The 26,692-nt window shown below is 47.8% G+C and overlaps 1 protein-coding gene and 1 long non-coding RNA gene across 4 annotated transcripts in view; one reads left to right on the top strand and one right to left on the bottom strand.

Moving 5' to 3' along the window:
• The first annotated feature begins 613 nt into the window (after positions 1 to 613).
• LOC118654645 lies at positions 614 to 2,577 on the top strand. The gene is made up of 4 exons (XR_004967016.1): positions 614 to 700; positions 1,211 to 1,343; positions 2,345 to 2,479; positions 2,562 to 2,577. It is a non-coding gene; the product is annotated as an uncharacterized LOC118654645 (long non-coding RNA).
• A 7,908-nt stretch (positions 2,578 to 10,485) lies between these two features.
• GAB3 (GRB2 associated binding protein 3) overlaps positions 10,486 to 26,692 on the bottom strand; it is an 80,085-nt gene continuing 63,878 nt past the window's right edge. For 2 of the 3 annotated variants that reach the window (XM_036305962.1, XM_036305963.1), the window contains exons 4-11: positions 25,381 to 25,859; positions 22,399 to 22,454; positions 21,581 to 21,800; positions 19,377 to 19,458; positions 18,328 to 18,430; positions 14,120 to 14,236; positions 11,626 to 11,738; positions 10,486 to 11,532 (exon numbers count right to left, since the gene is read on the bottom strand). In XM_036305962.1, coding sequence (XP_036161855.1) covers positions 11,508 to 11,532; positions 11,626 to 11,738; positions 14,120 to 14,236; positions 18,328 to 18,430; positions 19,377 to 19,458; positions 21,581 to 21,800; positions 22,399 to 22,454; positions 25,381 to 25,859 — 1,195 coding nt within the window. In that variant the 3' untranslated portion in view covers positions 10,486 to 11,507. Of the gene's footprint in view, positions 11,533 to 11,621; positions 11,739 to 14,119; positions 14,237 to 18,327; positions 18,431 to 19,376; positions 19,459 to 21,580; positions 21,801 to 22,398; positions 22,455 to 25,380; positions 25,860 to 26,692 lie in introns of those variants that run through there. The other variant, XM_036305964.1, reaches the window with a different exon arrangement.

Genomic DNA, 26,692 nt, shown 5'->3' with positions numbered 1-26,692 from the left:
TCTGGCCCATCCCTTCAGTCACCCCAGCGTCCCCTCTCCCGTCCTCACACAGTACCCCGGGGCTGACCTCCCCTTCCCCCCCCACCCCACCCCCGTCCCATTGCCTCGCCCGGCCACGCCTCAAATAGGATACAACTGAAGCAGATGTCGTCCTGTGGCCCCATCCTGTCCACCCGGCTCCGACCAGTCATCCGCGACCACCCCGGAAGCGAGAATTGCCAGGGCCACCTGCGTCGCTAGATTGTCCTCAGCACCGGCCTCCCCACTGCCGCCTCTCTCGGGGCCCTCGTGGCCTCCAGGGCCATCTTGGTTACCAGGGTCGCCCGAACTGGCCTGGCCTTCGCCATCTTCGGCCGCACCGCCTGCGCCCCCCTCCTCAGCCTGCATGGTCCCCCCCTTGTGAAGGCCTAGAGCCTGCGACACCCCGCCGAGGCAATGCGGCTCCCTCAGAAGCCCCGCCCCCTGGCAAGGACATCCAACGACCCTGAGCGCCTGCGCATGCGCAAGCAGGTCCTGCGCCACTTCCCCCCGAAAGCCGTCTGGGGAGACCTCTGGCCACGTGGCTGTGACTGTTTCCGGCCCAGCCTGCCCTGCCCCCAAGCTTGTGGGCGAGCCTCAAAGCCTGTGCCAATGCCAGCCTGGCCAACCTGACATGTGACCAGCTTGCTGACCGCCGGTCCCCTGTCATCGAGTTCTGGGAGTAAGTCAGGTGCCTCTGGACCAGGCCCAGCCCGGGCCTCTCTCTGGGCTCCGCACGCCGAGTCTGCGTGGGTTGGGTGGGTTGGGTGGGTTGGGTGGGACCCAGCCCTGGGGGGATTCCCGGCAGGAGTCACTCCTGGGCCCTGCCTGCCCCCGGGGGACCCCCAGGCCAGTCCCTGGGGGAGCCGGGAGGGATGGGCCTGGTTTTTTCAGCACCGTTTCTCACTCCGGGTGCCGTCGCTCTGCGGTGCCTGACAAGGGGAAGGGGAACGGCCGCTCTGTGTGCTAGGGTAGCCACTAGCCCCATCGCCGCCGCCGTCCAGGGGCTCCCGGGCTCCCGGCACACACACTGCGTGGCCTCCAGGGACAGGCTTGGGCCCGGGCCTCGCCCAGGTGCTCAGGAGGGACCAGCTGGACACCGGGGCTGCAGGAGCGGGAGCACCAGCCCTGGGACAGCTCCCAGCCGCTCTGCCCTCTGCTCACACGGCCCTCGTGGGCCCGCCCTCCCCAGGAACAAAGTCTTGCGGATCTCCGGGGGACTGGAGGTGCCAGGTGCCCTCAACTGGGAGGTGACCCTGTGTCTGCTGGCCTGCTGGGTGCTGGTCTACTTCTGTGTCTGGAAGGGGGTCAAGTCGACAGGAAAGGTACAGCTGGAGGCGGGCAGGGCTGGGGGGGATGGCACGGCTGGGGGGCAGCACTGCCTGGGCAGGGGGTCTCTGCCAGGAACCACTGTTGCAACAGGTGACTGGGCCAGGGCCTAGGCCTGGGAGGGGGCAGGTACTTCAATCCAGGCCAGGTGATCCCCACCCCGTGGCTGGGCAGTCCTCCCTCCCCTCCAAATCCAGGTCTAGCAGCCTTCTCCCTGAGGGGGAGAAGCCCAGGCAGCAGCTGCCCTGCCCCTGTGTTGGGCATCCCCGGCCCCTCCCTCCTTCCTCGTTCCTCTCTGTTCCTCACTCAACACCTGAGTCTGTCTGGACAGTCTGGGTGGACCTGCTGTATGGCTGTCTTGCCTGCCTGTCTGGCCCAGGGTCGCGTCTAGACACACGCCTTCCCCAGAAGCTCGCTGTCAGGTTCGGGAGACAAATGTGTGAACAGGCGCATAATAAGACAGCGTGCCGAGGGCTGTGGGACATGGCCAGGTCCCTGGAGGGCTGGCGCGTTCCCCAGCAGGGTCTGAAGAGCAGCCGCTTCCCGAGCTGGCGGTCCCACTTGGATGGAAGGCAGAGGCTTTTGCCGTCCGTCTCACTCTTGCCCGTCTCTGGCTGGCCCACTTCTAATCCCAGCTACCGAGGACCCCGCCTCTCTGCAGAGGATGGCCTGGACCTGCCTCCAGGCCGCTGTCCCACTCTCTGCCCAGGGAGGGCTCTGCCCGGGGAGGGCCCTGCCTCTCCCCTCCCTCTGCAGCCGACCTGCGCTTGCCATGGGGCTGCTAACGCCCAGCCAAGCACCTGGCTTCCTTTGGAAGGAGCCATGGCTCTGGGGAGTCTCAGGGGGAGGGGGGCTGCCGGCTGGCTCATTCCTTACCTCTGAACACACTGTCCAGTGGGGGGGGACCGTGGCCTGCCCTGCTCAGGCCGCTCAGGCCGGAGGCCTCTGAGGGGGAGGTGGGTGCCGCTGGGCCCCTCTGAACAGCATGGCCCCCCAGATCGTGTACTTCACCGCTACGTTCCCCTACGTGGTCCTTGTGGTGCTGCTGGTACGTGGAGTGCTGCTGCCTGGCGCCTTGGATGGCATCATCTACTATCTCAAGCCTGACTGGTCGAAGCTGGGGTCCCCTCAGGTGAGGCGGAGGTAGTGGGAGGGAGACCAGGGGCCAGCCCAACAAGGCCCCTCACACCTACTCTGCCCTGGCCCGTGTCTAGGTATGGATAGATGCTTCCTCACAGCATGATGGCTGGGTTCCCAGGGTACATAGCCCTAGAGCAGCCGTGGGCAAACTATGGCCCGCGGGCCGGATCCGGCCCGTTCGGCTGTTCTGTCCGGCCCGCGGAGCCGAAAGAGCGGAGGGTTCTCTTGCTCTCCCCTCCGCTCCTTCACCAGCAGCAGTGTTAACATGTATTAGTTCACACAAACCCTCCATCCATGCTTTTGTTCCGGCCCTCCGGTCCAGTTTAAGAACCCATTGTGGCCCTCGAGTCAAAAAGTTTGCCCACCCCTGGTCTAGAGAGAGAGCCGGCAGAAGCTGTATCTCCTGTATGGCCCAGGCTCAGAAATCATGGTGTACGCTCTGCTGTGCTCTATTGCAAGGCAGTCACTGTCCAGTCCTCCCCACGTTCTGGAGCAGTAGACATAGACTCCACCTCCTAGTGGGGAATGGCCAGATTCTGGAAGAGCAAGTGGGGCAGCAGGTATCTTTGTGACGATTGTTCCAGAATGCAATGTACCCAGTTGGGTTCACTATTAGGCGGAGACCAGTGTACCACAGAACCAGCTCAAACTGGACCTATCCTGTGTCTAACAAGAACCAAAGTTTAAACTTTGGATACACCACTTAAGAGTAACACTTTCACCTGGCCAGCGTGGCTCAGTGGTTGAGCATTGTCCCATGAACCAGGAGGTCACAGTTCAATTCCTGATCAGGGCATATGCCCGGGTTGTGGGCTCGATTCCCAGTGTGGGGCGTGCAGGAGGCAGCCGATCAATGATTCTCATCATTGATGGATGTCTGTCTGTCTGTCTCTCTCTCTCTCCCCCCTTCTTCTCTGAAATCAATAAAAACGTATTTTTAAAAAAGAGTAATACTTGTGAACCCTTAACTGCTTCCCCCACACAGAACCAAAGGACTCAGATGTGCCCAGAACCGGAACCTTTCAGAAGTGAAGGGCCCTGGATCGGGAAGACAGACTTGAGCCTTGCTTTCTGCCTCTTCGCTGGTTGACCTCACAGCAAAACCCTTTTCCCTTTCTCAGAAGCTGGTGCCATATTGGCTTCTATGTGTGTGGGGCCGTGAGCCCTTGCTCCATGACACCAGGAGAGTGGGGGAAGCAGGACCGGAAGGGGAGGAGTCCAAGGGAGGGGGCAATCTCTAAGGGAGGAGAAATCCTGCCAAATCCCACGGGAGCTCTGGAGGGCAATTCCTACTTAGACTTTGTCACAACCTGAGGCAAAAAGGAGCTGGGCTTGTGGAATATTGTCCCTCTCAGAGGGAAGGGCAGGGAAAGGCCATGCTGATGCACTGCCCGCCCTCTGCTTTTGCAAGAAAGCAGCTCCAGTCCCTGCCCAAGGGGCTTTTCTCTGAGAGGTAGAGTCCCAGGTGTGGGTTGTTGGGAGCAAAATCACGTTGAAGCCAGAAAGGGGCACATCACAAAGTGAGAGGTCCTAGCCCGGCTGGTGTGGCTCAATGGTTGAGCACCCACCTGTAAACCAGGTCACAGTTCGATACCAGGTCAGGGCACAGGCCCAGGTTGCGGGCTTGATTCCCAGTAGGGGGTGTGCAGGAGGCAGCAGATCCATGGTTCTCTCTCATCACTGATGTTTCTCTCTCTCTCCCTCTCCATTCCTCTCAGAAGTCAATAAAAATATATATTTAAAAAGGTAAGAGGTCCTTGAGGATTTGGACGGAGCACCAGCAGTGCCCTCACATCCTGCCAGCACACAAGCTTCTCAGGAAAAGGGATCTTTTTCACTCACTCGGCGTCCACAGCGCCTACAAGAGTACAAGTGACATAGCAGGTGGTCCCTGGGTATTTGTTGAACTAAATGGAATTATCAAAGGAAAGAAGTATTTCCTTTATTGCTTGTTTTGTTTTGTTCTTTGTCCCTTGCTGCTAAAGGTCTTTCACGCCCAAGACAATGAAAAGTTTTCCTGCAGTTTTTTTCTGATTTTTTTTTTTTTTAAGAGAGGAAGGGAGAGAGAAACATTGATCAGTTAGCTGCCTCCCCTATGCGCCCCAATGGGGGAATCAAACCCGAAACCTAGGTATGTGCCCTGACCGGGAAGTGTACTGGATAATGCTCCAACCAACTGAGCCACCCGGCCAGGGCTCTAATATGGTTTATGGTTGTGTTTTCTTACATTAATTTTAATCCCCTTAGAGCCCTTTTCCCCTTAATGCTAACTGGTTTGTTGAGGTATAATTTGCATGCAGTGAAGTGTACAAATATTAACTTTATGGACTGATAAATTTTTACATATGTATATGCCCATATAACCAGAATCCAGATTAAGGTACAAAATATTTCCATCATTCCAGAAAGTTCTCTCAGGCCCCTTTCCAATCAGTAATTTCCCCCATAGAGGTAACCACTATTCTGACTTCTTATCACCATAGAATATGAAAATGAATTAAAAGTCTCAAATTGAAGAACAAAATCATTGAAATCATGTAAAATTTCAAGACAAACATAAAACAACTAGAGGCCCGGTGCACAAAAATTTGTGCACTGGAGGGGGTACCTCAGCCCAGCCTGCTCCATCTCACAGTCCGGGAGCCCTCAGGGGATGTCCTTAGGAAGCGGGCCTAACCCACAGTCTGCCCTCCCTCTGCGGGAGGCAACTGGGTTGATCAGGGGAAGGTGCTGCCCCCATCTCCCTGCTGCTGCTGCCATTGCTGGCTATGGTAGCTGCAAGGCCTGAACCCCGGGCCTTGCAGCTGCCAAGGATCACGGCTGCCTGAGCCCTGGGCCTCACAGCTGCTGGGGTTCATGGCTGCCTGAGCCCCCAGCTGCCTGATCCCACGGCTACCGTGAGCCCCAGGCCTCGCAGCCACCAGGGATCATGGCGGCCTGAGCACTGGGCCTCACAGCTGCCTGAGCCCATGGCCTCGCAGCCACCAAGGATCACAGCTGCCTGAGCCCCAGGCCTCGCAGCTACTGTGGCTTTGTCCAGAAGACATCTGCCCTAATTAGCATATTACCCTTTTATTAGTATAGATTAGGTTGTTCTTTTACATGAAGCCAAACACTAAAACTCATTAAAATAGAGATTTCTACCATGAAACATAGATCAAAACAAGTGGCGGATAAACGCAAAATGGGTCTGATAAAGCTGAGGGGGCATGTCAAAGTGACTGTCCTTCCGCACTGCGGTCCACCTGGAATTGCTATTTGTGCATGGCAGCACCGTGCCGTCAAGTTTGTTTTTTTTATTATTGCTTAAAGTATTACAAAGAGTATTACATATGTCTCCTTTCTTTCCCCCACGCCCTTGACAATCCCCTGGCCTCCCCTACCCCCCAGTGTCTTATGTCCATTGGTTATGCTTATATGCATGCATACAAGTCCTTTGGTTGATCTCTTACCCACGCAGTCAATTTTCATTATTGTCTGCATGGACTTCCACCCAAAGACCCAGCCCCCTTCATTGGAAAGGCCTTCATTTCCCCGAGGCTCTTCAGCCTTCCCTCTGTCACGAACGAAGTGTCTGTGCATGTGAGGGTCTTCATCTCAGCTTTGCTTTCTCTCCCATTGATCCAGCCTGCACCAACGCCACATTCTGTTGCAGAAAACATAAACTAGATTTCTAAAACAAACGGCACAATTAAAAGAAGGAAATAACAATAAATGCAATTGAAGCCTGGCTGGTGTGGCTCAGTGGTTGAGCGTCAATCTACGAATCAGGAGGTCATGGTTTGATTCCTGGTCAGGGCACATGCCTCTGTCCCCAGTAGAGGGCGTGCAAGAGGCAGCCGATCAACGATTCTCTCATCATTGATGTTTCTATCTCTCTCCCTCTCCCTTCTTCTCTGAAATCAAAATATATATATACACATATATATGTATATACATACATACTAAAGGCCTGATGCATAAAATTTGTGCAAGAGTAGGCCTTCCTTCCCCCGGCTGCTGGTACTTGCTTCCTTCCAGCACCCAGGACCTAGGCTTCCCTAGCAGCCCTGGTTTCATCCAGAAGGTTGTCCGGAAGTATGTCTGGCCTAATTAGCATATTATGCTTTTATTAATATATATAATGCAACTGAAGATCAAACAAAATAAGGAAGCAGGAAGCTGTAAACTTAAGGGTGTCTAATAGAGTAAAAGGACCAGGGTATAAGGGGCCTGAGGTTCAAAGACCTTTTAGATTAGGTTTCACAGCCTGCTTTTCAGGTCAGCCTTGCGGGCCAACCTGTTCTTCTTTGGCACAAGAGCTTGGCCTGAAATGTGTCGGGTAAAAGCATTCTGGGTGGTTGGTCTCATACTTCACCAAGGTGAGCAATTACATGAGGCTTCTCTTCCTTCCTCTCAGCCAGGATTTCCTGGGCCTGAGCCCCCACTACTCTGGTTGTCCCTGCCTTGCTTCATGCCCTAGAGATGCCGCTGAGCCAGCAGCACCCAGAGCTTCTCGGAGAAAAGGAAGGTGGTGGCACAAGAGACTCCTGCTGAGGAAAGGAAGGCCAAGGGCTGTTGCCTTTTAACATCACTAATGAGGGAGGCCATGTTACACGTGGTATCAGGGAAGGCCCTTGACTTTGCCAGTTACATTTTTTTTGTTTTTATATTTTATTTTTCTTAAATTTACAATTGTTCTTACCTTTTAATATATATTTTTATCGATTTGAGAGAGGAATGGAGAGGGAGAGATAGAAACATCAATGATGAGAGAGAATGAGTGAGATCATGTGGCATTTTTCTTTCTCTGACTGGCTTATTTCACTTAGCATAATGCTCTCCAGTTCCATCCATGCTGTTGCAAATGGTAAGAATTCCTTCTTTTATAGCAGTGTAGTATTCCATTGTGTAGATGTACCACAGTTTTCTAATCCACTCATCTGCTGATGGGCATTTAGGCTGATTCCAAATCTTTGCTATGGTAAATTGTGCTGCTATGAACATAGGGGTGCACATATCTTTTCTGATTGGTGTTTCTGGTTTCTTGGGATATAGTCCTAGAAGTGGAATTACTGGGTCAAATGGCAGCTCCATTTTTAACTTTTTGAGGTAACGCCATACTGTTTTCTGCAGTGGCTGCACCAGTCTGCATTCGCACCAGCAATGGAGGAGGGTTCCTTTTTCTCTGCATCCTAATTTATCTTTATTGTTGAAAGTATCACACATGTTCCATTCCCCCCTCTTGACTCCCTCCACCCCGCACCCACCCTTTATTGCCAATTATCGAAGCTTGTGTCTGATGAAGAAAAAAGATGTCAACATATGGTTTGGCTGAGCCAAGCTCAGTGGTTGAGCATTAACCTATGCACCAGGTCTCAGTTCAATTCCCAGTCAGGGCACAGGCTCTGGCTGCGGGCTCCATGCCCAGGGTGGGTCGTGCAGGAGGCAGCTGATCAATGATTCTCATCATTGGTGTTTCTATCTCTCTCCCTTCCTCTCTGAAATCAATAAAAAGAAATTTTTTTAAAAAGAAATATGGTTTGGCTGAGCAGAAGCAGTACTCATTACAGCCACCTGCTCAACTGCTTGCAGTGAAATAGCATGGATGTCGGTCATTCCACGTGAGTCCGTTAAGTCTGTTGCAATTGAAAACAGCAATGAAGTCTATTTTCACATACTCAGCTTTCAAAACACGTTCTATGTTTATACTGAATGCCATCACTATAAACAAATAAGGAACTTAAGTCATGATTCCTCCTTACAAAACTTTTATTAATGCCAGAAATGAAATAGTAAAAACACAATGATTTTTTTTTTAACATCAGTATAATTGTGGGTACAAAGATGGTATGAATGGGGACTGAGGGGGCCTTGAGAAGAGAAAGCGGGCCTGTGGGGAGTCTTCAGTCTCAAGTCAGACCTAAAGGTGTCGATTTGGTTGATCCTTGCTCCACAGACTGACTCCCACAGTCTCACTCCGTGCCTTTGTAGCGGGCTGTGTGCTGGGCCTCAGGGCTCGTCCCTCCTCAAGAAAAACTTATCTCCCCAAGTTCTTAGGGACTTGTAGGCTTGAGACACTTCACAACTCCCGATCCGGAGGAATTTCCTAACAAAACAAGATGGAAGGAAACAAACAAACAAGGAACTGCGGGAAACAGTGTGGGATTAATTGCTGCACTATCCCGTTCCGTTGATTCCCAAGTCTTCTAGAAGGAGCACCCTGCACCGTGTACAGGCGTGCCGTGTGCACTTGACTTGGAATGGAATCTGGGATGATTTCTGTGGGAAAAAAAAAATCTCAGAGGTCACAGTTTGATTCCTGGTCAGGGCACATGCCCAGGTTGTGGGCTCAATTCCCCAGTAGGGGGGCGTGCAGGAGGCAGCCGATCAATGATGCTCTCGCATCACTGATGTTTCTATTTCTCTCTCTCCCTCTCAAGTCCGTTCTGAAATCAAAAATATAAAAATTAGCCTGCTATATTGGTTAAATGTTTAACTCAGCCCTAATGCCTTGGCAGGGCCAGACCAAATGATTTGGCGGGCCTTATATGGCCCGCAGGCCAGACGTTCCCCACCCCTAGTCTATGGGAACCTGGCAATCAGCAGGCCTGGATTCTTGCCTGAAGCTCTGTGCCTCTTTGCAAGTCACAGAGGAGGAGGCAGCTCTTTACAGGCCTCAGCCTCCCTGTGTGATGAGCTGGCCACAGGGTGAGAGGAGCCCTGTTGTTGCTCTTTCTGGGCTAAGGACTCAACTCAGTTAACGAACGCGGCAGGCCCAGGTGGTGTGGCTCAGTGGTTGAGTGCTGACCTATGAACCAGGAGACCACGGTTCCATTCCCAGTCAGGGCACATGCCCAGGTTGCAGGCTTGATTCCCAAGTGTGGAGTGTGCAGGAAGCAGCAAATGGATGATTTTCATCATTGACGTTCCTATCTCTCTCTCCCTCTCCCTTCCTCTCTAAAATCAATACCAAAATTTAAAAAAAGAGAGAGAGAGAGAGAGAACTGGGCACTTCTCCCCACCTTGCTCCAGGAAGAAAATGATGTTACCAGATCCTGCTGCTTTTAACATCAAAATTACTTCTTTTATAATCTAAAAACACACACAAGACTTTGGCATTTACTTACCAGCAGGGCATTCTGAAACCCCAAAACCACGCAGCAAAGCCTACAGCTGCCCTGCGTAACCCTGTCATAGCCCTGCCTGCCTATTAGATCTATCCCTCATACAGAGGACACATTGTCAGTGAAAATGTTGCAGAAACTGCTTCATTCCCAGTTGTTCCGATCTGTCTTCAGGCCACAGGTGCTCGGAAGGATGAGGAAGGGGCATTAAGTCAAGCCCCATGCCCAAGTGTGACCTTCGTCTGAATGCCCTGGACCTCGGTACCCCACAGAGCAGAGGGGAAAACGAGCCAGGAAACGTGAACGTGCAGCTCATTGTTTTTGTTTGTGTTTTTTTCCTAATCATAACTCTATCACGGAAAAGCATAAGGTAGCCAGGGACAATTTGTGCCTTCCCAAGGTGGCAAAAATTCTTCCACCAGAGTCAGCCAGCTTCCGGGAAACACATGGCAAGGGGACCGTGCAATCCAAGAACGGATTTTGCACTGGTCAAAGTCAGGAGGTATTTCTCATGGTAATTACTGCTTATTTTAGAGTTCCCCATTTGAAACCCTGGCTGGACACACATACCTTTCAAGTATAAAAGCACCTGCTCAAAAGCCTATGAAAGGGAGAGGAGATGATGACTCATCTCAAGTCCTGTGCATGCTTCCCACTTGTCTCAAGTTTGACCAAACTGATCAATTCCATCAAAATCCTCAGAGTCGCCCTCGCTGGTTTGGCTCAGTGGATAGAGCGTCGGCCTGAAGACTGAAGGGTCCCAGGTTCCATTCTGGTCAAGGATGGAACATGCCCAGGTTGCAGGCTCGATCCCCAGTGGGGGGCATTCAGGAGGCAGCCTATCAATGATTCTCTCTCATCATTGATGCCTCTGTATCTCTCTCCCCCCTCTTCTTTCCTCTCTGAAATCAATATATACATATATTGATTTATATATATATATATATATAAATCTTCTATATATATTGATTTCAGAGAGTCAGTGTGAGATGGTAGAATGAACCTGCAATGGGCAGCCTGGCCAGCTCTATTTAAACCCGACTCTGTGTCTCGGCTCCATGAGTGATCATGGGCAAAGTGCACCCTCCTCTGGTCCTCAGTTTGCTTTTCTTCAAGTGGGAGCAACAATTTCCGCCAACCTGAGCTTCCGGGGACTTTTAGGGGGAAGAGGCGATGGTGTACGTGAAAACATGCCGGAAACAGGTCAACAGCAACGAAATACCCGGCCACAGGTAGCTGCTTAAACCATGACGTCCTCAGAGCCACTGGTGTCATCTGATATGGCCACCACAGAGCCCAGGAATCCTTGCCTCATCACTTAAATTGTCTTTCTTTGGGGAATAACAATGATCTATCTGCTGGAGTCTATGGAGTAAGGAGTGCAGATTCTCCCACTATTGCTGGCTTGATCTCTTCAGCCCTGTCCTAGGGAGCTAGGACAAGATGGCCTCCAGGGGCTTCTCTGCTGGGAAAATGTATCATTTCAGTGGAAGCATGGGAGAGAGGGATTGGAGTCAAATGATATCTTCCTGTCAGTTAGGAATACTGGCTTCGATCTGCACCCCAAATCCTCCATTGGAGAGATTTGTCACGAAACTCTCGGAAAACAGTCTCCTGAGTCTTGTTTTTATTGTTCCTACCCTGATGAGTGAATGAAGTTTTCTCCATCCCAGTCCATGGCCGTGCAATCCTCCATCTCCGCGCCTCTTGTGACTGTGGAGCCAGCTCTTAGCACCCCTGAGGCTCTGGGCATGGGCCGGTGTGGCCAGAGGAGGAAACTTCTGCGGCAGGTGGTGGTGGGTGTAGGGGCTGGACTCCATCACAGCCCCCTCTGGGAGGACGCTGCTTTCTTCTTCTCCCCGTCGAATGTACACAGATCCTCTCTCCCAAGGGTTCTTGCCAAGCCCACGGACATTACACGTTCTCTCTGCATCTTGACCTGTGTTGAACATCGGTGTGATTGTAGTGAAAACACTCAAAGCCCAGCCCCACGCTTCCCTGTGTCACACAGGTCCAAGCCCACAGCGCTTACACTTTGGACTGCCTCTCGTCCGTCCACTCCTGCTTCGTGTTCTGGAGAGCTTGCGTCTTCTGCTCATCCACCTGGACATAGTCTACTCTTTGCTCTTCTGAAAGGAGAAGTTTCTGAAGAAGGAGAACAAAAAGGTTTTCATTCCATTCCATTAAACATTCAGGAAAAGGTCAGTCCTTCCACGGAATATTACAGTGTTAAGTACAGTGGGGCCTTGACTTACGAGTGTCCCGACTAACGAGTTTTTTGAGATATCAGCTGTCTCTTGGCCGATTTTTTGCATTGAGTTGATAGAGTAATTTGAGTTAACGAGCTCTTTAACGAGCTCGGTCTCGGAACGAATTAAACTCGTAAGTCAAGGCCCCACTGTATTTGCTGCCCCTTCTTTCTGGGTCATTCTCTGCAGAAGCATTATTATATCTTGTGTATGCATATGAATAGCTCTTCACCTCTGCTCCCTTCAACTATGCTCTAGCCCCATGGTTGGCAAACTGCGGCTCACGAGCCACATGCGGCTCTTTGGCCCCTTGAGTGTGGCTCTTCCTAAGCCTTAGGAGTACCCTAATTAAGCTAATAACAATGTACCTACCTATATAGTTTAAGTTTAAAAAATTTGGCTCTCAAAAGAAATTTCAATCGTTGTACTGTTGATATTTGGCTCTGTTGACTAATGAGTTTGCCGACCACTGCTCTAGCCATTTGACTTGCTTTGACTAATATAATGTGAGTGCAAGTGACACGTGCCGATCCTGTAGAGCAGGGGTGGGGAATGTCTGGCCCGTGGGCCATATAAGGCCCAAGAAATCATTTTGTCGGGCCCTGCCAAGGCATAATTAAATGTTTGACCAAATATAGCAGGCTATAATTTTCAAGGTGATAATTTTGTATGGCCCGAGAATGGTGTTAAAAATATCCAAATGGCCCTTGGAGGAAAAAAGGTTCCCCACCCCTGCTAGGGAAAAGAGGCATCCTGTGATTCTGCAGTCTCTCCTTTTCCCCTGCCAGGAGATCAGCTTGCCTCAGCTGGAGTTGCTCCTTCTGCCTGGGCCCTGGATTGAAGACGACCCAGAATACCAGTAGTGGATTGTCCCATTAGCAACAACTGAAAAAGCCTTTTCTTTTGCAAGACACTGGGATTTGGGGGATGTTTGTCTTGACTGAATAGCCTACCAAAACTGACTAATGCATCTCTTTTACTTATTGGTCTCACCTTTATGACCAGCTTTTCTGGAATATCAGTTCAGGTTTTTGGAATGAAATTAGAGGTAGAGGAGAAATGGGAATTCATCCCGCAAAAGGAAAGGAAAGTCTTACAGGCTTTTTTTCCCCCTACACACACACACACACACACACACACACACACACACACACACAAATCATACTGTATATCCTGTTTGGCAGGTTGCTTTTCTCATCAAACAATACACTGTTAAGCACAGTTTAGATTATGACCACCCCTTGATTGAAAATATTCAGTTGCTGTCCACTGCTTACCATTCGTTCATTCCATGGTTCACACTAGTTACACGGGCAACACTAGTTCATAGGCAACACTAGTTAATGGCTAGTGTCGCTTATATGTACTTATTCATTTAATCCTCACCACAGGCATCAATGCATGTGTTATATTTTCTGATCCCCATATTACAGACTAGAATACTACCCAAAAGAGTTGAAACTGTCCAACCTGGCCTTGGAGTCCCTTTACTGAGGGATTCCAATTCCAACTGAGACCTCCTGTCACCAATCCCCAGCCTAGCCACACTAGACCATGACTCCTTTTCTAAGCAGACCTTTCCAATGACTGAAGTGCCCTCTACCTCACCCTCATCTCTGCCAGAGAATTTTTTTTCCATAAGCTTTATGGTCCAAGTTTTAAAGAGTACCAATACTACAAACATGTGTATGTATACAGGCCGACCTTGAAGATATTGCAGGTTCAGTTTCAAAACACTGCAAGAAAGTGAGTATCGCCATAAAGCGGGTTGTAATCTTTTTGCTGGTGAAAGGCCTTGCCTAAAACACAACATCTGTGGAGCACAATAAAGTGAAGTACAATAACACCAGGTCTGCCTAGCACTAGCTGGTTTGGCTCAGTGGATAGAGCATCAGCCTGCAGACTGAAGGGTCACATGCCTGGGTTGTGGGCTCGATCCTCAGTAGGGGGCATGCAAGAGGCAGCCAATCAATGATTCTCTCTCATCATTGATGTTTCTATCCCCCTCTCCCTTCCTCTCTGAAATCAATACACACACACACACACACACACACACACACACACACACACACACGTCTGCCTATACATCCAAAGAACATAACCTAGAGGAAATACAGCAGGATTTCTGGGATACAGAATCAGGGTTGGTTTTAATATTCTTCAGTGTACATGTCTGTATGCTTAAAACTTTTGAAAGAGAACACGCATGGTTGAATTATCAGAAAAATCTAAACAGAAATGAAATCTGGGAATTCGCAGACATAAAGTCCTTCCTACCTGCTGTACAGGAGCTGGTGATGCTGAATTGAAGTCCAGGGCTAAGTAATCCAGGCTGAATTTCTTTGTCCACATCACAGAACCACCGCTCAGGGAGTTGCCTGTTCGGTGTTCCTCCTAGGAACCAACATCACAGACTCAGGTTAACAATGTCTGGCTGGGCTGCCCAAGGGAAGGAGGGTGAGCTGTGTCCTCACTTGAGCAGCTGCCATCAGATCATAACACACTAGTCTGATGAGCCCTGTGCAGCTCATTCTGCATGTTAGAGTGATAAAAGGCATTTGAAATAAAAAAAAATATATAGCCAATCCAGTCTTCACATGAAGCTATCCCTTTATTCACCATGAAAACAGTTGGCCAGGCCCAGCCAGTGTGGCTACGTGGTTTGAGCATCAACCGATGAACCAGGAGGTCATGGTTCGATTCCCAGTAGGGGGCGTGCAGGAGGCAGCCAATCAATGATTCTCTCTCATCCTTGATGTTTCTTTCTCTCTCCCTCTCCCTTCCTCTCTGAAATCAACAAAAAAATAAAGTTTAAAAAAGAAAACAGCCAGAATCTCCCCCAAGAAGAATTTATTTTATGGATCTGATGGGCCCACGATACCTTAGAGATTAAATCCCGAAAAGATCAACCACACTTACTAAAGTTCTAGTAAAGTCACCCCAAATGCACTTAAAGATACTTTATATGATACAATGATAACATGGATGTAACACTCACCCACGGACTTACCACCAGCTTCACAAATGGAATAGTACCAATAGCCATGAAGCGCCTATTCCCATTTACACCTCCTTCTCTCCCCCCAAGAGGTTAAGCACTATCTTGAATTTGGTGTTTCCCACTCCTTTTCTTTTTAAATATGGTTTTATGAGTGTTTAAGTACTATCCTTAAATCACATATTATTTACTGGTAGTTTTGCCTGTTTTGAACTTCTATCAATACAACCATATGGAATGTATTTTTGGTGGCTTCCATTTTGGTTTCATATTGCATACTTCGCATTCACCCATGTCGATGCAATAGCCCTATTTCATTCATTTTCCTTGGGATAGATGATTCCATTGCATGATTTAACTGTTTCACTACCAATGACATTTGAGTTGCTTCCAGTAATAAGCAACGATGCCATGAGCATTCGTGCACCTGCAGGAAAATTTCTATCCAACGAAGTATTGGAAAGCAGTTAGGCAAGAAAAAGAAATGAAAGGCATCCAAACTGGGAAAGAAGAAGCAAAGTAACCTGTTTGCTGATAACATGGTCTTATATCTAGAAAACTCTAAAGATTCCACTCAAAATAATAATAAACTCAGCAAGGATACAAGATCAACACCATAAATTTGAATGCATTTCTGTACACTAACAATGAGCAATCTAAAAAGGAAATTAAGAAAAGCACTTAATTTACAATAGTATCAGAAAGAATAAAATATTTAGGAATACATTTAGCCAATGGGACAGACTAATACACTGAAAACTACAAAATATTGCTGAAAGAAAGTTGAGCACACATAAATAAATGGAAAGACACCTATATTCATGGATTGGAGGGTAGGACGGTTTAATTATTAAGATTACAACATTAGCCAAAGCAACCCATATTAGACACATCACACACATTAGGATGGCCATTATACAAAACCAACAAACAAAAAATGGGAATAACAAGTGTTGGTGAGGATGCAGAGAAATTGCAACCATTTTGCATAGCTATTGGGAATATAAAATGGTTTGGCCACTGGAAAACGGTTTGGTGGTTCCTCAAAAATTATGCATAAATTATCATGGGATTCAGCAATTCCACCTCTAGGTATATATCTGAAAGAATTGAAAGCCGAGATCCAAACAGATGCTTGTACACCAATGTTCACAGCAGCATCTATATATATAAAAGGCTAATATGCAAAGTGTCCCCTTGGGAGTTCGATTACTCACTATGATGTGTGCTGACAACCAGGGGGTGGCACAGAACAAAGGAAGGCCCAGCTGGCAGCCGGGGAAGTAAGGCTCCAACAGGCCCTGATTGTCAGCCAGGCCTAGGGACCCTACCCGTGCAAGAATTTCATGCACTGGGCCTCTAGTTATTCATAATAGCCAACCGGTAGAAACAACCCAATTGTCTACCAACAGATGAATAGATAGACAATAAGTGGTGTGTGCATATAATGGATTATTAGCCCTAAAACCTGAAATTCTGACACATGCTGCAGTAGGGATGGGTCTTGAAAATACGTTAAATGAAAGAAGGCAGACACTAAAGGACAATATTGTGTAATTCCACTTATATGAGGTACCTAGAATAGGCAAATGTACAAAGACAGAAAGTAGAATAGAGGTTACCAGGGGCTCACTGGTCTTTCTCACAAACTCAAAGATCAGAAATGAACTGCTAGTGCCTGGAATGCCTATGCACTTGCTTCTATTTTGTTATAGATTCACTTCCCTTTTCTGTTCTCTGGAGACAGAGCACAGCTGGTCCAGCATCCTTTCTTTATAAGAGTGTTTTCTTCTACAAGTTTCCCAAGGGCCATTACTAAGTGTGAAAAACATTGGGAAGATCACAGCACATTTGTATATGAGTCACTTTCCATCTGCATACGGTTAAGTGCACTTACAGCACAATTTTTATCAAACAGAAAGGCAAAATAAAGCCTTTAATTACTGCTTCACTGGAGATTACTGTTTCCAGATTCTGAATTGCCTATTATCCTCATGTATAGGAGGGCAGAACTGTCTTCTCAAAAGTATATAAAGCGCCTGGCTGGCATAGTTCAGTGGTTAAGCATTGAACTATGAACCAGGAGGTCACGGTTCGATTCCCAGTTTGACTCCTGGTCAGGGCACATACGTGGGTTGCGAGCTCCATCCCCAGTAGGGGGCGTGCAGGAGGCAGCCGATCAATGATCCTCTCTTATCATTGATGTTTCTATCTCTCTCTCTCCCTCTCCCTTCCTCTCTGAGATCAATAAAATATATATATTCTTAAAAGTATATAAAGTCACATTGCCTTGAACATTGTCCAAGATCCCTTTTCAAAATTTCATAGTTCAGAGATTCTCACTAGAGAATTATTTCTAGAGTTCCTACATTTTACTTTATTTTTAAAATTTATTGATTGTCGACAGTATTACAGGTGTTCCCCTATTTCCTCCCACCTCTTCCCCCCACCACCCAGGCCCCGCCCCACCCCAGGCCTTCCCCACACTATTGTGTCTATGGGCTGCGCATATACACATATGTTCTTCGGTTAATCTTTTTAAATTGTGAAATGGGCACAGTTCCGGGTAAAGGGCCTGATAATTGTCAGAGGTGCTAAAAGCCCCTTCCTCTCTTCAAAACCCATCCTCTTAAATAGAATCCAAGCTAAAGAGAATAGAAGGGATATGAGAGGGCAGGAGGGAGAGGTTGGGACTAGAACTGTAAATGGTTCATCAAAGGATAGAAATGTCAGGCCTCTAGCCCCAGCCAGCATGGCTCAGTGGTTGAGCGTCGACCTATGAACCAGGAGGTCATGGTTCAATTCCTGGTCAGGGCACATGCCTGGGTTGTGGACTCGATCCCCAGTGGAGGGAGTGCAGGAGGCAGCCTATCGATGATTCTCTCTCATCATTGATATTTCTATCTCTCTCTCCTTCTCTCTTTCTCTCAAATAAATAAAATATATTTTTAAAAAGACATGTCAGTTCTCTATCTACTCAGGTCTACAGAAAGACTCTATAACAGGAGTCTCCAGAGAGTAAGACACATCCAAAACCCCAGGGCAACCCGCTCAATGGGACTCGAAGTGATTCATCCTTTGGAAGGTTGAGGGGCAGTCAGGTGGAGGCAACCATCCAATGCGGGAGTTTGCACAGCTTAGATTCTGGATATCCAGGGAACTACCAACCTAGTGGGGTCAAACAGGATATCACAACCCTGGTGAAAAGAATGACCGACATTGCCATCTTCCCATTACACATGCCTAAACCCTGGGCGCTCTTGAAATACGGTGGCCTCAAAATGGTACAAGGAACTGAATATCGCAGGGAAAAATGCCACCTTCCAATCGACTTGTTCGCAGCCTAGAAAATACTGCAACCTATTACAACCAAGTGACTGTATGAAGATTGTATGGGCTTTCTGAAGTGTATGTTTTCTTTCTAACACACTCATAAGAATATAGATTGGAGTGAAGAATAAGAAGAGTATGAAAAATATAGGATTACCATCTGGATGTAGCTTTCTTCCTCTTCTCTGGAAACAGAATTGGCAAAAAATCTTGCAGAATTAATACCGTTTCTTCCTGGAGAGAGAAAGCTGGTCCGATTGCTAAGAACAAAAATATAGATGAGGTCAAAGCAATGTCTTACAGCTGCTCTGAAAGCCAGCCAGGAACTGACATGGCCCCTGTGGGGTTTCAGCCCTCCCCTTCCAGATACAACTTCCTTCCGGCCAAAGCAATTCTTAAAGCAGTAGAGACTGCCCAGCAGCTTCTGTCCTACTCTGGGGCAAATGACTCCCAATTCTCAAAGGCTACTTTTTTTCCAGGCCCTCCTCGTGACACAGCTCATGAGCTTTCTAGAAACAGACCAAGGCATCAGATCATTTAGGAAAAAACCCACTACTCCTTTGGGGCTCTCTTATTTCGATTCAAAATAACCAGGAGTCTGGTCAGTGTGGTTCAGTGGTTGAGTGTCGACCTATGAACCAGGAGGTCACATTTCGATTCCCGGTCAGGGCACATGCCCGGGTGGCAGGCTTGATCCCCAATGTGGGGCGTGCAGGAGGCAACCGATCCATGATTCTCTCTCATCATGGATGTTTCTCTCTTTCCCTCTCTCTTCCTCTCTGAAACCAATAAACATATATTTAAAAAGAAAAGAGCTTATCTTTGCTGATACTGGACTTATAGCATGCAAATAAGGCCCGGATGTACAGTGCAGCTATTTGTGGCCATGAGGATTGTGCAACAAAGAAGAGTTCTCCAAAGAAAGAGGAACGAGCAAATGTGAAGAGAGAAGTAAACGTGAGAGATGGAGAGAGATTCCTCGGGTTCCCGACAGCAGTTTCCTTCCTGATTCCAGTATCTTGAGATGCTGTTATATTCCTTCCTTTGTGACCTACAATCACTTCTGGCTTGTGATTAGGAACCACGTCTCTTCTTTTCCTTGAGGTACATCAAGTGGGCTCCAACTACAATCAATGGGAGAGGCCTAACACTAAGACGGGGAGTGTCTGTACTGAGTGAGGCCCCTTTGAGCAATCAGAGACTTACCAAGGCACAGTGTGGGTCCTGGTTAGAGAGGCATGTTCCCGGATGGTAGAGAGGTTTCTCAGATCTAGCGGAGGTGGCCGTGCTACAAGATAACACACACAATATCCACGAGGGTAAGTTCTCAGGAGTTCAAGGCCAGAATCTAAAGACTATAATAGGGGACTCTTCCCCCTCCCCACATGGGAATCTGTGCTATGAAATTCTTTTCCCCTCACCATGTGGGAGTCTGTACTTGTTCTTCAATAAATTTCCACCTTTTCTATGCAAAAAAAAAATAATAATAAAATAAAATAAAATAAAGACTATAATAAACTCTGACATTGTACTTAGCTAGCACATCAAATGCAAATTTACTAAGAAGCAGCACCGATGATGAATGTGAATTTCACTGTCTTACTCTTTCCTGCCTCGCTGGGAATAGAGAGAGGACAACTATTGAGCAAATGGTCACATGACCAGCTGGAGGTAACAATGAGGCAATACATTTAGTCAATATACACTGAATAAGGACTCATTATACTATGTCAGGTGTGGTTCTAAGTCAGGAGTGGGGAGCCTTTTTTTTGCCAAGGGCCATTTGGATATTCATAACATCATTTGTGGGCCATACACAATTATCAACTTAAAAATTAGCCCCCCAGTGTTGCTCAGTGATTGAGCACTGAGCAATGAACCAGGAGGTCACGATTCAATTCCCAGTCAGGCACATGCCCGGGTTGTGGGCTCGATCCCCAGTGTGGGGCGTGCAGGAGGCAGCCGATCCATGATTCTCTCTCATCACTGATGTTTCTATCTCTCCCTCTCGCTTCCTCTCTGAAATCAATAAAAATATATTTTTTAAAACATAAGTAAAATTTTAAATTCACTTTCTCAGTTGCACTAGCCACACAAAGTTCTGTTGGACAGCACTGCTATAGAAAATTAACCGAACAAAAGAATAATATCTACCTCAAAGCTACAGGTCCCTGCTAAATAGTTTCTGACCAGAATGAATGGTTATTTCCTCTGAACCTCGTAAGACAGGGTCTGTTCTCCTATTTAGTACAGACTTCATAATTCTTCTTCTTCTTCCAGATGTTTTTTATATCTTCTTTCCTCTCAGACTGAAGAACCCTCCTTGCTTCCTCATCTTTGCATCCCACACTGTGAATGTGATTTGACTCAAATTGAATGGGTGAGACTGGAAGGGACCAGACATGAATAAGGGATTTAGTTACCAGCTTTGGGCATGGCCGCCTGAAGGAGTAGTTTTCCCAAAGGGCAACGTGGGGGGGGGGGGGGGGGGATGTACCAGATGTCAGATGTGAGGGTCTGAGATCAGTCATGGTACCGAATATTTCCTGGGAATCACATAGCCCTAACTAGGCAGGTGACAGTGGGCAGGAATGAAGTCAGAAAAGTGACTTTGACCTGCTTTTCCTCTTTCCCCCTTCCCCTGTCTCCCTGCCTGGCCATGCTGCTCAGCAGCCCAGAGAGGCTGCCTGGGAGCAATGCAGAAGCTTCAGGGAGCTCTGTGCACACCGGAGCCAGACTGCTCGTGGCCGAAGTCTTCTGCCACTTGACACAACGCATGCACAGGGCACTGAGTGATAAGTTGCATACGATCAGGTCTGACATTCAGAAATGAGTGTCAGCCCTGGCTGGTGATGCTCATTTGGTTGAGCATCAATCGCCCCACGCACCAAAAGGTTGCCAGTTTGATTCCCGGTCAGGGCACATTGCCTGCATTGCGGACTCGATCCCCAGTAGAGGGCGTATAGGAGGTAGCCCATTGATGTTTCTCTCCTTCTCCCTCTCCCTTCCTCTCTCCCTCAAATCAATAAATACATTTTTTAAAAAGAAATTAGTGTCAAAGGCCATTCTCGGCGACCTTAGAGGAAGAAGGCACTGTGATGACATTCAGGTGCTGTTTTAAATAAGAGACGCCTGGGCCGTTAGCCTCTGGAATGAACTTGGCTTTGGAGGCTGTATTTGCAGGGTCACAGGGCCTGTAAATCCGCTGACTCCTTTTATCATGATAACCTGGGGCAGCAAGTTTCCCCGGGCCTTCCCATTCAATTCCAGCCGTTTCTTCTCACCCTGAAACTTCCTGGTCTTCTAGGATGGTTCCTCTAGTGTTTCCTTCCCAGAGAGGGTCGGGAAGGAAACCCCGCCCCCATGGCTGCTCCCCTCTCCTACACAGCAGGCCCGGCCACGTGGCTTACGTTTCCTCTGAGGCTTGAGATCTCTATTCACTGGAGGAGGTTCCAGGTCTGCAGGTAGCTTGGGCAGTGGGCTCGCGATGCTTCCTGAGCTCATGGGGATGTAGTCATCAGGGCTGCACTGGGTTCGGAGGCAAGCAGTGGCGACGTGGGGGCCCATGGGCACGTAGCCATCCTCAGCACTGGCTGATGTTGTGGGGTACATTGGGGAGAACCTGCTCGGCTGCAAAAGAACAGGTACAGGGTTGGAAACCACAGAACGGTCAGGGAAACTGCTACCGGTGGGCAGCCTCGCCTACCCTGGCCTATGCACAGGGTTTCGGTTGCAAATGATCCAAGAATAACTCTGAACTTCCTTAGGAAAGTCAGGCGAGCCGCTTATTCGAGCTCTGCTCCTGGACTCATTGTGTGAGGTGGGTGATGGCTTTCCTAGATCTGATGCTGGAAGACAGACGGTTGTGAATGGATGCTGCCCGCTCAGACTGTTCAATAGCAGTGACTCAAGTGTACTGACATTTTGATGTTTTTGAAACTAGTTTCCTTAAAGCTGAAAATATTGACAAATGGCTATGATTAGCCTTTCTAAAGAAAATGAAACAAAACAAAAATTTAAAGAAATAAAAAATAAAGTGATGCCTTTAGTAGCTACCCCAAGTCAGGTGGGTGTCATTAGAACTGGCAGTATCCTCACAGAACACCAAGCCCAACAGTTTCTAAACAAGTTCAAGCCTTAAGGGGAGACTGGAATGGTCCTCAGAGAGTCAGAGCGCTGAGTGTCATAAGACTTCAAGGGCTTAAAGGAACTCAAGGGCCAAACTCACCAAATTTAAACTAAGCCGCTTGTCTCGGTGTCTTAAGGATTGGCCTTCTACATCAGCTGCAAGAAACAAGATGGGGTGGTGAGATATGCAGGACAACATCCCTTTAAACTAGGGTCCAGGCCTGGCCGGTGTGGCTCAGTGGTTGAGCATCAACCTACAAACCAGGAGGTCATGGTTTGATTCCCAGTCATGGCACATGCCTAGGTTGCAGGCTTGATCCCCAGTGGAGGGCGTGCAGGAGGCAGCCGATCAATGATGCTCTCCCCTCACTGATATTTTTATCTTTCTCTCTGAAGTCAATAAAAATATTTAAAAATCAATCAATCAATCAATCAATCAATAAACAAACTAGGGTCCAAGAGCCTATGCACTGTGGGACCCTGGACTCAGCTCCCAAGAGGCAGAGAAGCGTAACAGTTTCTATACACAAGGCTTGCTAGCAAGTCTTGTTGGGCAGTCAGAACAGATGGAAATCAGGCCAGATTTTGAAGAAGTTTGTGTATGATAGCGTTAGTTGTCTCTGTGAGTTAGGGAGAGGTGTGGCACATCATTAACAAATGCTGGTTGTATTTATTACATCAATTTTCTGAGCTTAGAGATGGTGGAGACAGACTGGAGGTTTGAGGAGAGGAGAGAAGGCGTGAGACGTGCCTGGTGTTTATCAGGAGAGTAGGGTGAACAGAGAAGTGACAGCATTGGCCAGCAGCATTGGGGGCTCGTTTGAGATCTGTGACCATGAATCGGTGACCGTGATTTTGTGCAGCCATAGTCAGCTACTCGAGTACAGGCATGGAGAGAGAGGAAAATTGAATTAAGACCAAATTAGAAACTTGTCAGATGGGTGTGACATAAAAATTTAGAATAATAGTTAAACTGAAAGAGATGTCCATAAAAATAAAATAAAGTTTAAAAATAAGTAAAAATTTTTTTAAAAATTAAAAGATAAAAAAATAAAGTTAGTGACCAACATGGTGTTGCTGACTTTTTATTGTGCTAGGAAAGAACATTAAGAACAAAACAAGAACTTATACCCATCACCATTATTTAATAGAAATATATTTTAGCCGAAACCGGTTTGGCTCAGTGGATAGAGCGTCGGCCTGCGGACTGAGAGGTCCCAGGTTAGATTCCGGTCAAGGGCATGTACCTGGGTTGCGGGCATATCCCCAGTAGGAGATGTGCAGGAGGCAGCTGATCGATGATTCTCTCTCATCGATGTTTCTAACTCTCTCTCTCTCTCTCTCCCTTCCTCTCTGTAAAAAATCAATAAAATATATTTTAAAAAAAGAGAAATATATGTTAAATGTTTGTAAGTATATATAAATGTTTGTAAGTGTAAGCCATTTGGATATTTATAGCATCATTCCTGGCCATACAAAATTATCAACTTAAAAATGAGCCTGCTATATTTAGTCAAACATTTAACTAACTCACCCCTAATGCCTTGGCAGGGCAAGACCAAATGATTTCTCAGGCCTTATACGGCCCTTGGGCCGGATGTTTGCCACTCTTGGTCTAGACCAGGGGTGGGCAAACTTTTTGACTCGAGGGCCACAATGGGTTCTTAAACTGGACCGGAGGGCCGGAACAAAAGCATGGATGGAGTGTTTGTGTGAACTCATATAAATTCAAAGTAAACATCATTACATAAAAGGGCACGGTCTTTTTTTTTTTAGTTTTATCCATTTCAAACGGGCCGGATCCGGCCCACGGGCCGTAGTTTGCCCACGGCTGGTCTAGACTCTAATCCTATATAATAAAGAGCTAATATGCTAATTAGACCGAACAGCAGAACAATTGTCCAGATGACCATCCGGACAACCTTCTGGACAAAGCCGGGGCTGCGAGGGTCGAGCCCCTTGCACGAATTTCGACTCTAATGAGATACAATTTTTGGGAATTAGCAGCTTAAAGAGGTCAACCAAAACCATAAGAGTAGATGAGATTCTCTAGGTTGCAAATGTTAAATATAAAACCCAGAGGATCCCAATATTCAAAGAGCAGGAAGATGAGCAGTGGCTCATCCTGACGGTGCAATCGCAGGGTAATGAGCAAAGTCAGGGGCAGGGCCTTCCGGCCTAAGGAAGGAGAGAACGGCCAACAATGCTGACTGCTGGTGGCAAGTGAGGCAAGCGCTTTTAGCACATGCGGACCAGAGCCAAGTGTCCCCCGAGAACTTGGAGATGTCAAAGGTCAGGTTGTCTCTGAGAAATAAACCGGATTCAACATCGTCTTAAAGTGAGAGAATAACTCCCGTCTCCGAAAGATGTGATGGAGATGGATGGAATTAAGAATATGTATTATATATGCACATGTATGTATGTATGTATGTATGCTTCTATGTCTTCAAGGCTGCAGAAGTACCGGCGGTAAAAGCTGCTCTGCAGTCATACTGTATAGTTTAAAATCTCTACTCCCACCACTTATTAGCTGTGTGACACTGGATAAGTTACTTAACCTCTCTGTGTTTCAACTTTGTAATCTGTAAAATAAGACCAATAATAGAATCTATTGCATAGGACTGCTGGAAACGTTAGATGCGTTAGTGCACATGAAGAACTTAGTACAGTACCTAGAACACATAAAGTACTTAAATCCTAGAAATTATTATGGATGTTGTTGATAAAGAATATGTGAACACAGTCCCCTAACTCCCTTTCCATGACCAGATCCCTACTGATGTCACCAAATAATACCAATATAAAGAAAACCGTGCCCGTCCGGTGTGGCTCAGTGGTTGAGCGTAGTTCCACGCACCAGGAGGTCATGGTTCGATTCCCGGTCAGGGCACATACCCGGGTTGCAGGTTGTATCCCCAGTGTGGGGCGTGCAGGAGGCAGCTGATCGATGATTCTCTCATCATTGATGTTTCTATCTCTTCCTCTCCCTCTCCCTTCCTCTGTGAAATCAATACAAATATTTAAAAAGAAAAAGAGGAGTCAGGCTTCTCTCTGTACCTCAGTATTTGCATCCAACACTTACCTTTCCAGGTTCTCACGTTATCTAAACCCGAAAGGGAGATCCTTCTTGGTGCCGCAGTGAATTCTGGCTTTCTGATGCTGGTGTGCCCACTCCACAGTAACTGCTCCTCTTGGCGCCGTTCAGAGAGATGAATTGGCTTAGGGGGGCGGGGAGGTGGCGTGTTGGACACAATGTCTAGTTCTTTTACCCCGAAGGGTAAGGAGCGTTGGTTCTTATCTACCTGAAGGGTGGGGTTTAAGGATGTTTCCAGCAATGGTGAGGAAAAGTGGTTCCTGGCGGGCCCATTGATATCTCTGCTCCAGGTCAGGGCAGCCTGAGGCCTTGTGGGAGGTGCCTCCTGAGACCCATTCCTCTGGACTGAGGGGTGGACCAAGTTAACGTAGGGCAGCGCCTGCAGGCCGTCAACAAAAACATCATCGAATGAAGTCTGTTCCAAGGAACGCTCTGAGTTTGACCAGCTGTCACATCTGGTGGGTAAACTGAGGGAAGAAAAGCATGGATATTTGACTGCAATGGAGCAGGTGCCTGGTCACTGTAGTTGGTCCCACAGCGACACTGCTGATACAGAGTTGGCAGAAGTCTGAAGGAGAAAGCCATCCACCCACCACAAAACCCAGGGGGCCTCACTCCCGATCCTCAACGATCAACTTTTATTTGACTTCTGTAGCTGCATCCCCTCTACAACCCTCAGCCACACCTACCCCTGGATGCAGAAAAAAAATAGCTGGTTGTTTTGTGTGGTTTTTTTCATATGAAAATGCAAGGTTAGAAGTGAAAGCCACAACGCTGAAATCCATGACTCATTTTGTTGAGTATAACGCATGCTTCACCCTTCATAGCGGTTGACAGTGATCTGGCCCCACCTTGTCAGTCACAGGAAGAGAAGCAAGGGCAGACACATCCTCTAGGACAGTGGTTCTCAACCTTCCTAATGCCGCGACCCTTTCATACAGTTCCTCATGTTGTGGTGACCCCCAACCATAAAATTATTTTCGTTGCTACTTCATCACTGTAATTTGGCTACTGCTATGAATTGCAATGTAAATATCTGATATGCAGGATGCATTTTCATTGTTACACATTGAACATGATTAAAGCATAGTGATTAAGCACAAAAACAATATGTAATGATATATGTGTTTTCCGATGGTCTTAGGCGACCCCTGTGAAAGGGTCGTTCGACCCCCAAAGGGGTCGCGACCCACAGGTTGAGAACCGCTGCTCTAGGAGCTGCTACAGCTAAACGGGCTGACTGGGGCAGGCGCACTGAGCACATCTCAGTGACAGGCCCTGCAAGAGGAGGTAGCGTGGG

Source organism: Myotis myotis, unplaced genomic scaffold, assembly GCF_014108235.1.
Source record: "Myotis myotis isolate mMyoMyo1 unplaced genomic scaffold, mMyoMyo1.p scaffold_m19_p_4, whole genome shotgun sequence".
Lineage (NCBI taxonomy): Eukaryota > Metazoa > Chordata > Mammalia > Chiroptera > Vespertilionidae > Myotis > Myotis myotis.
This window is presented reverse-complemented; position numbering and strand designations above follow the sequence as displayed.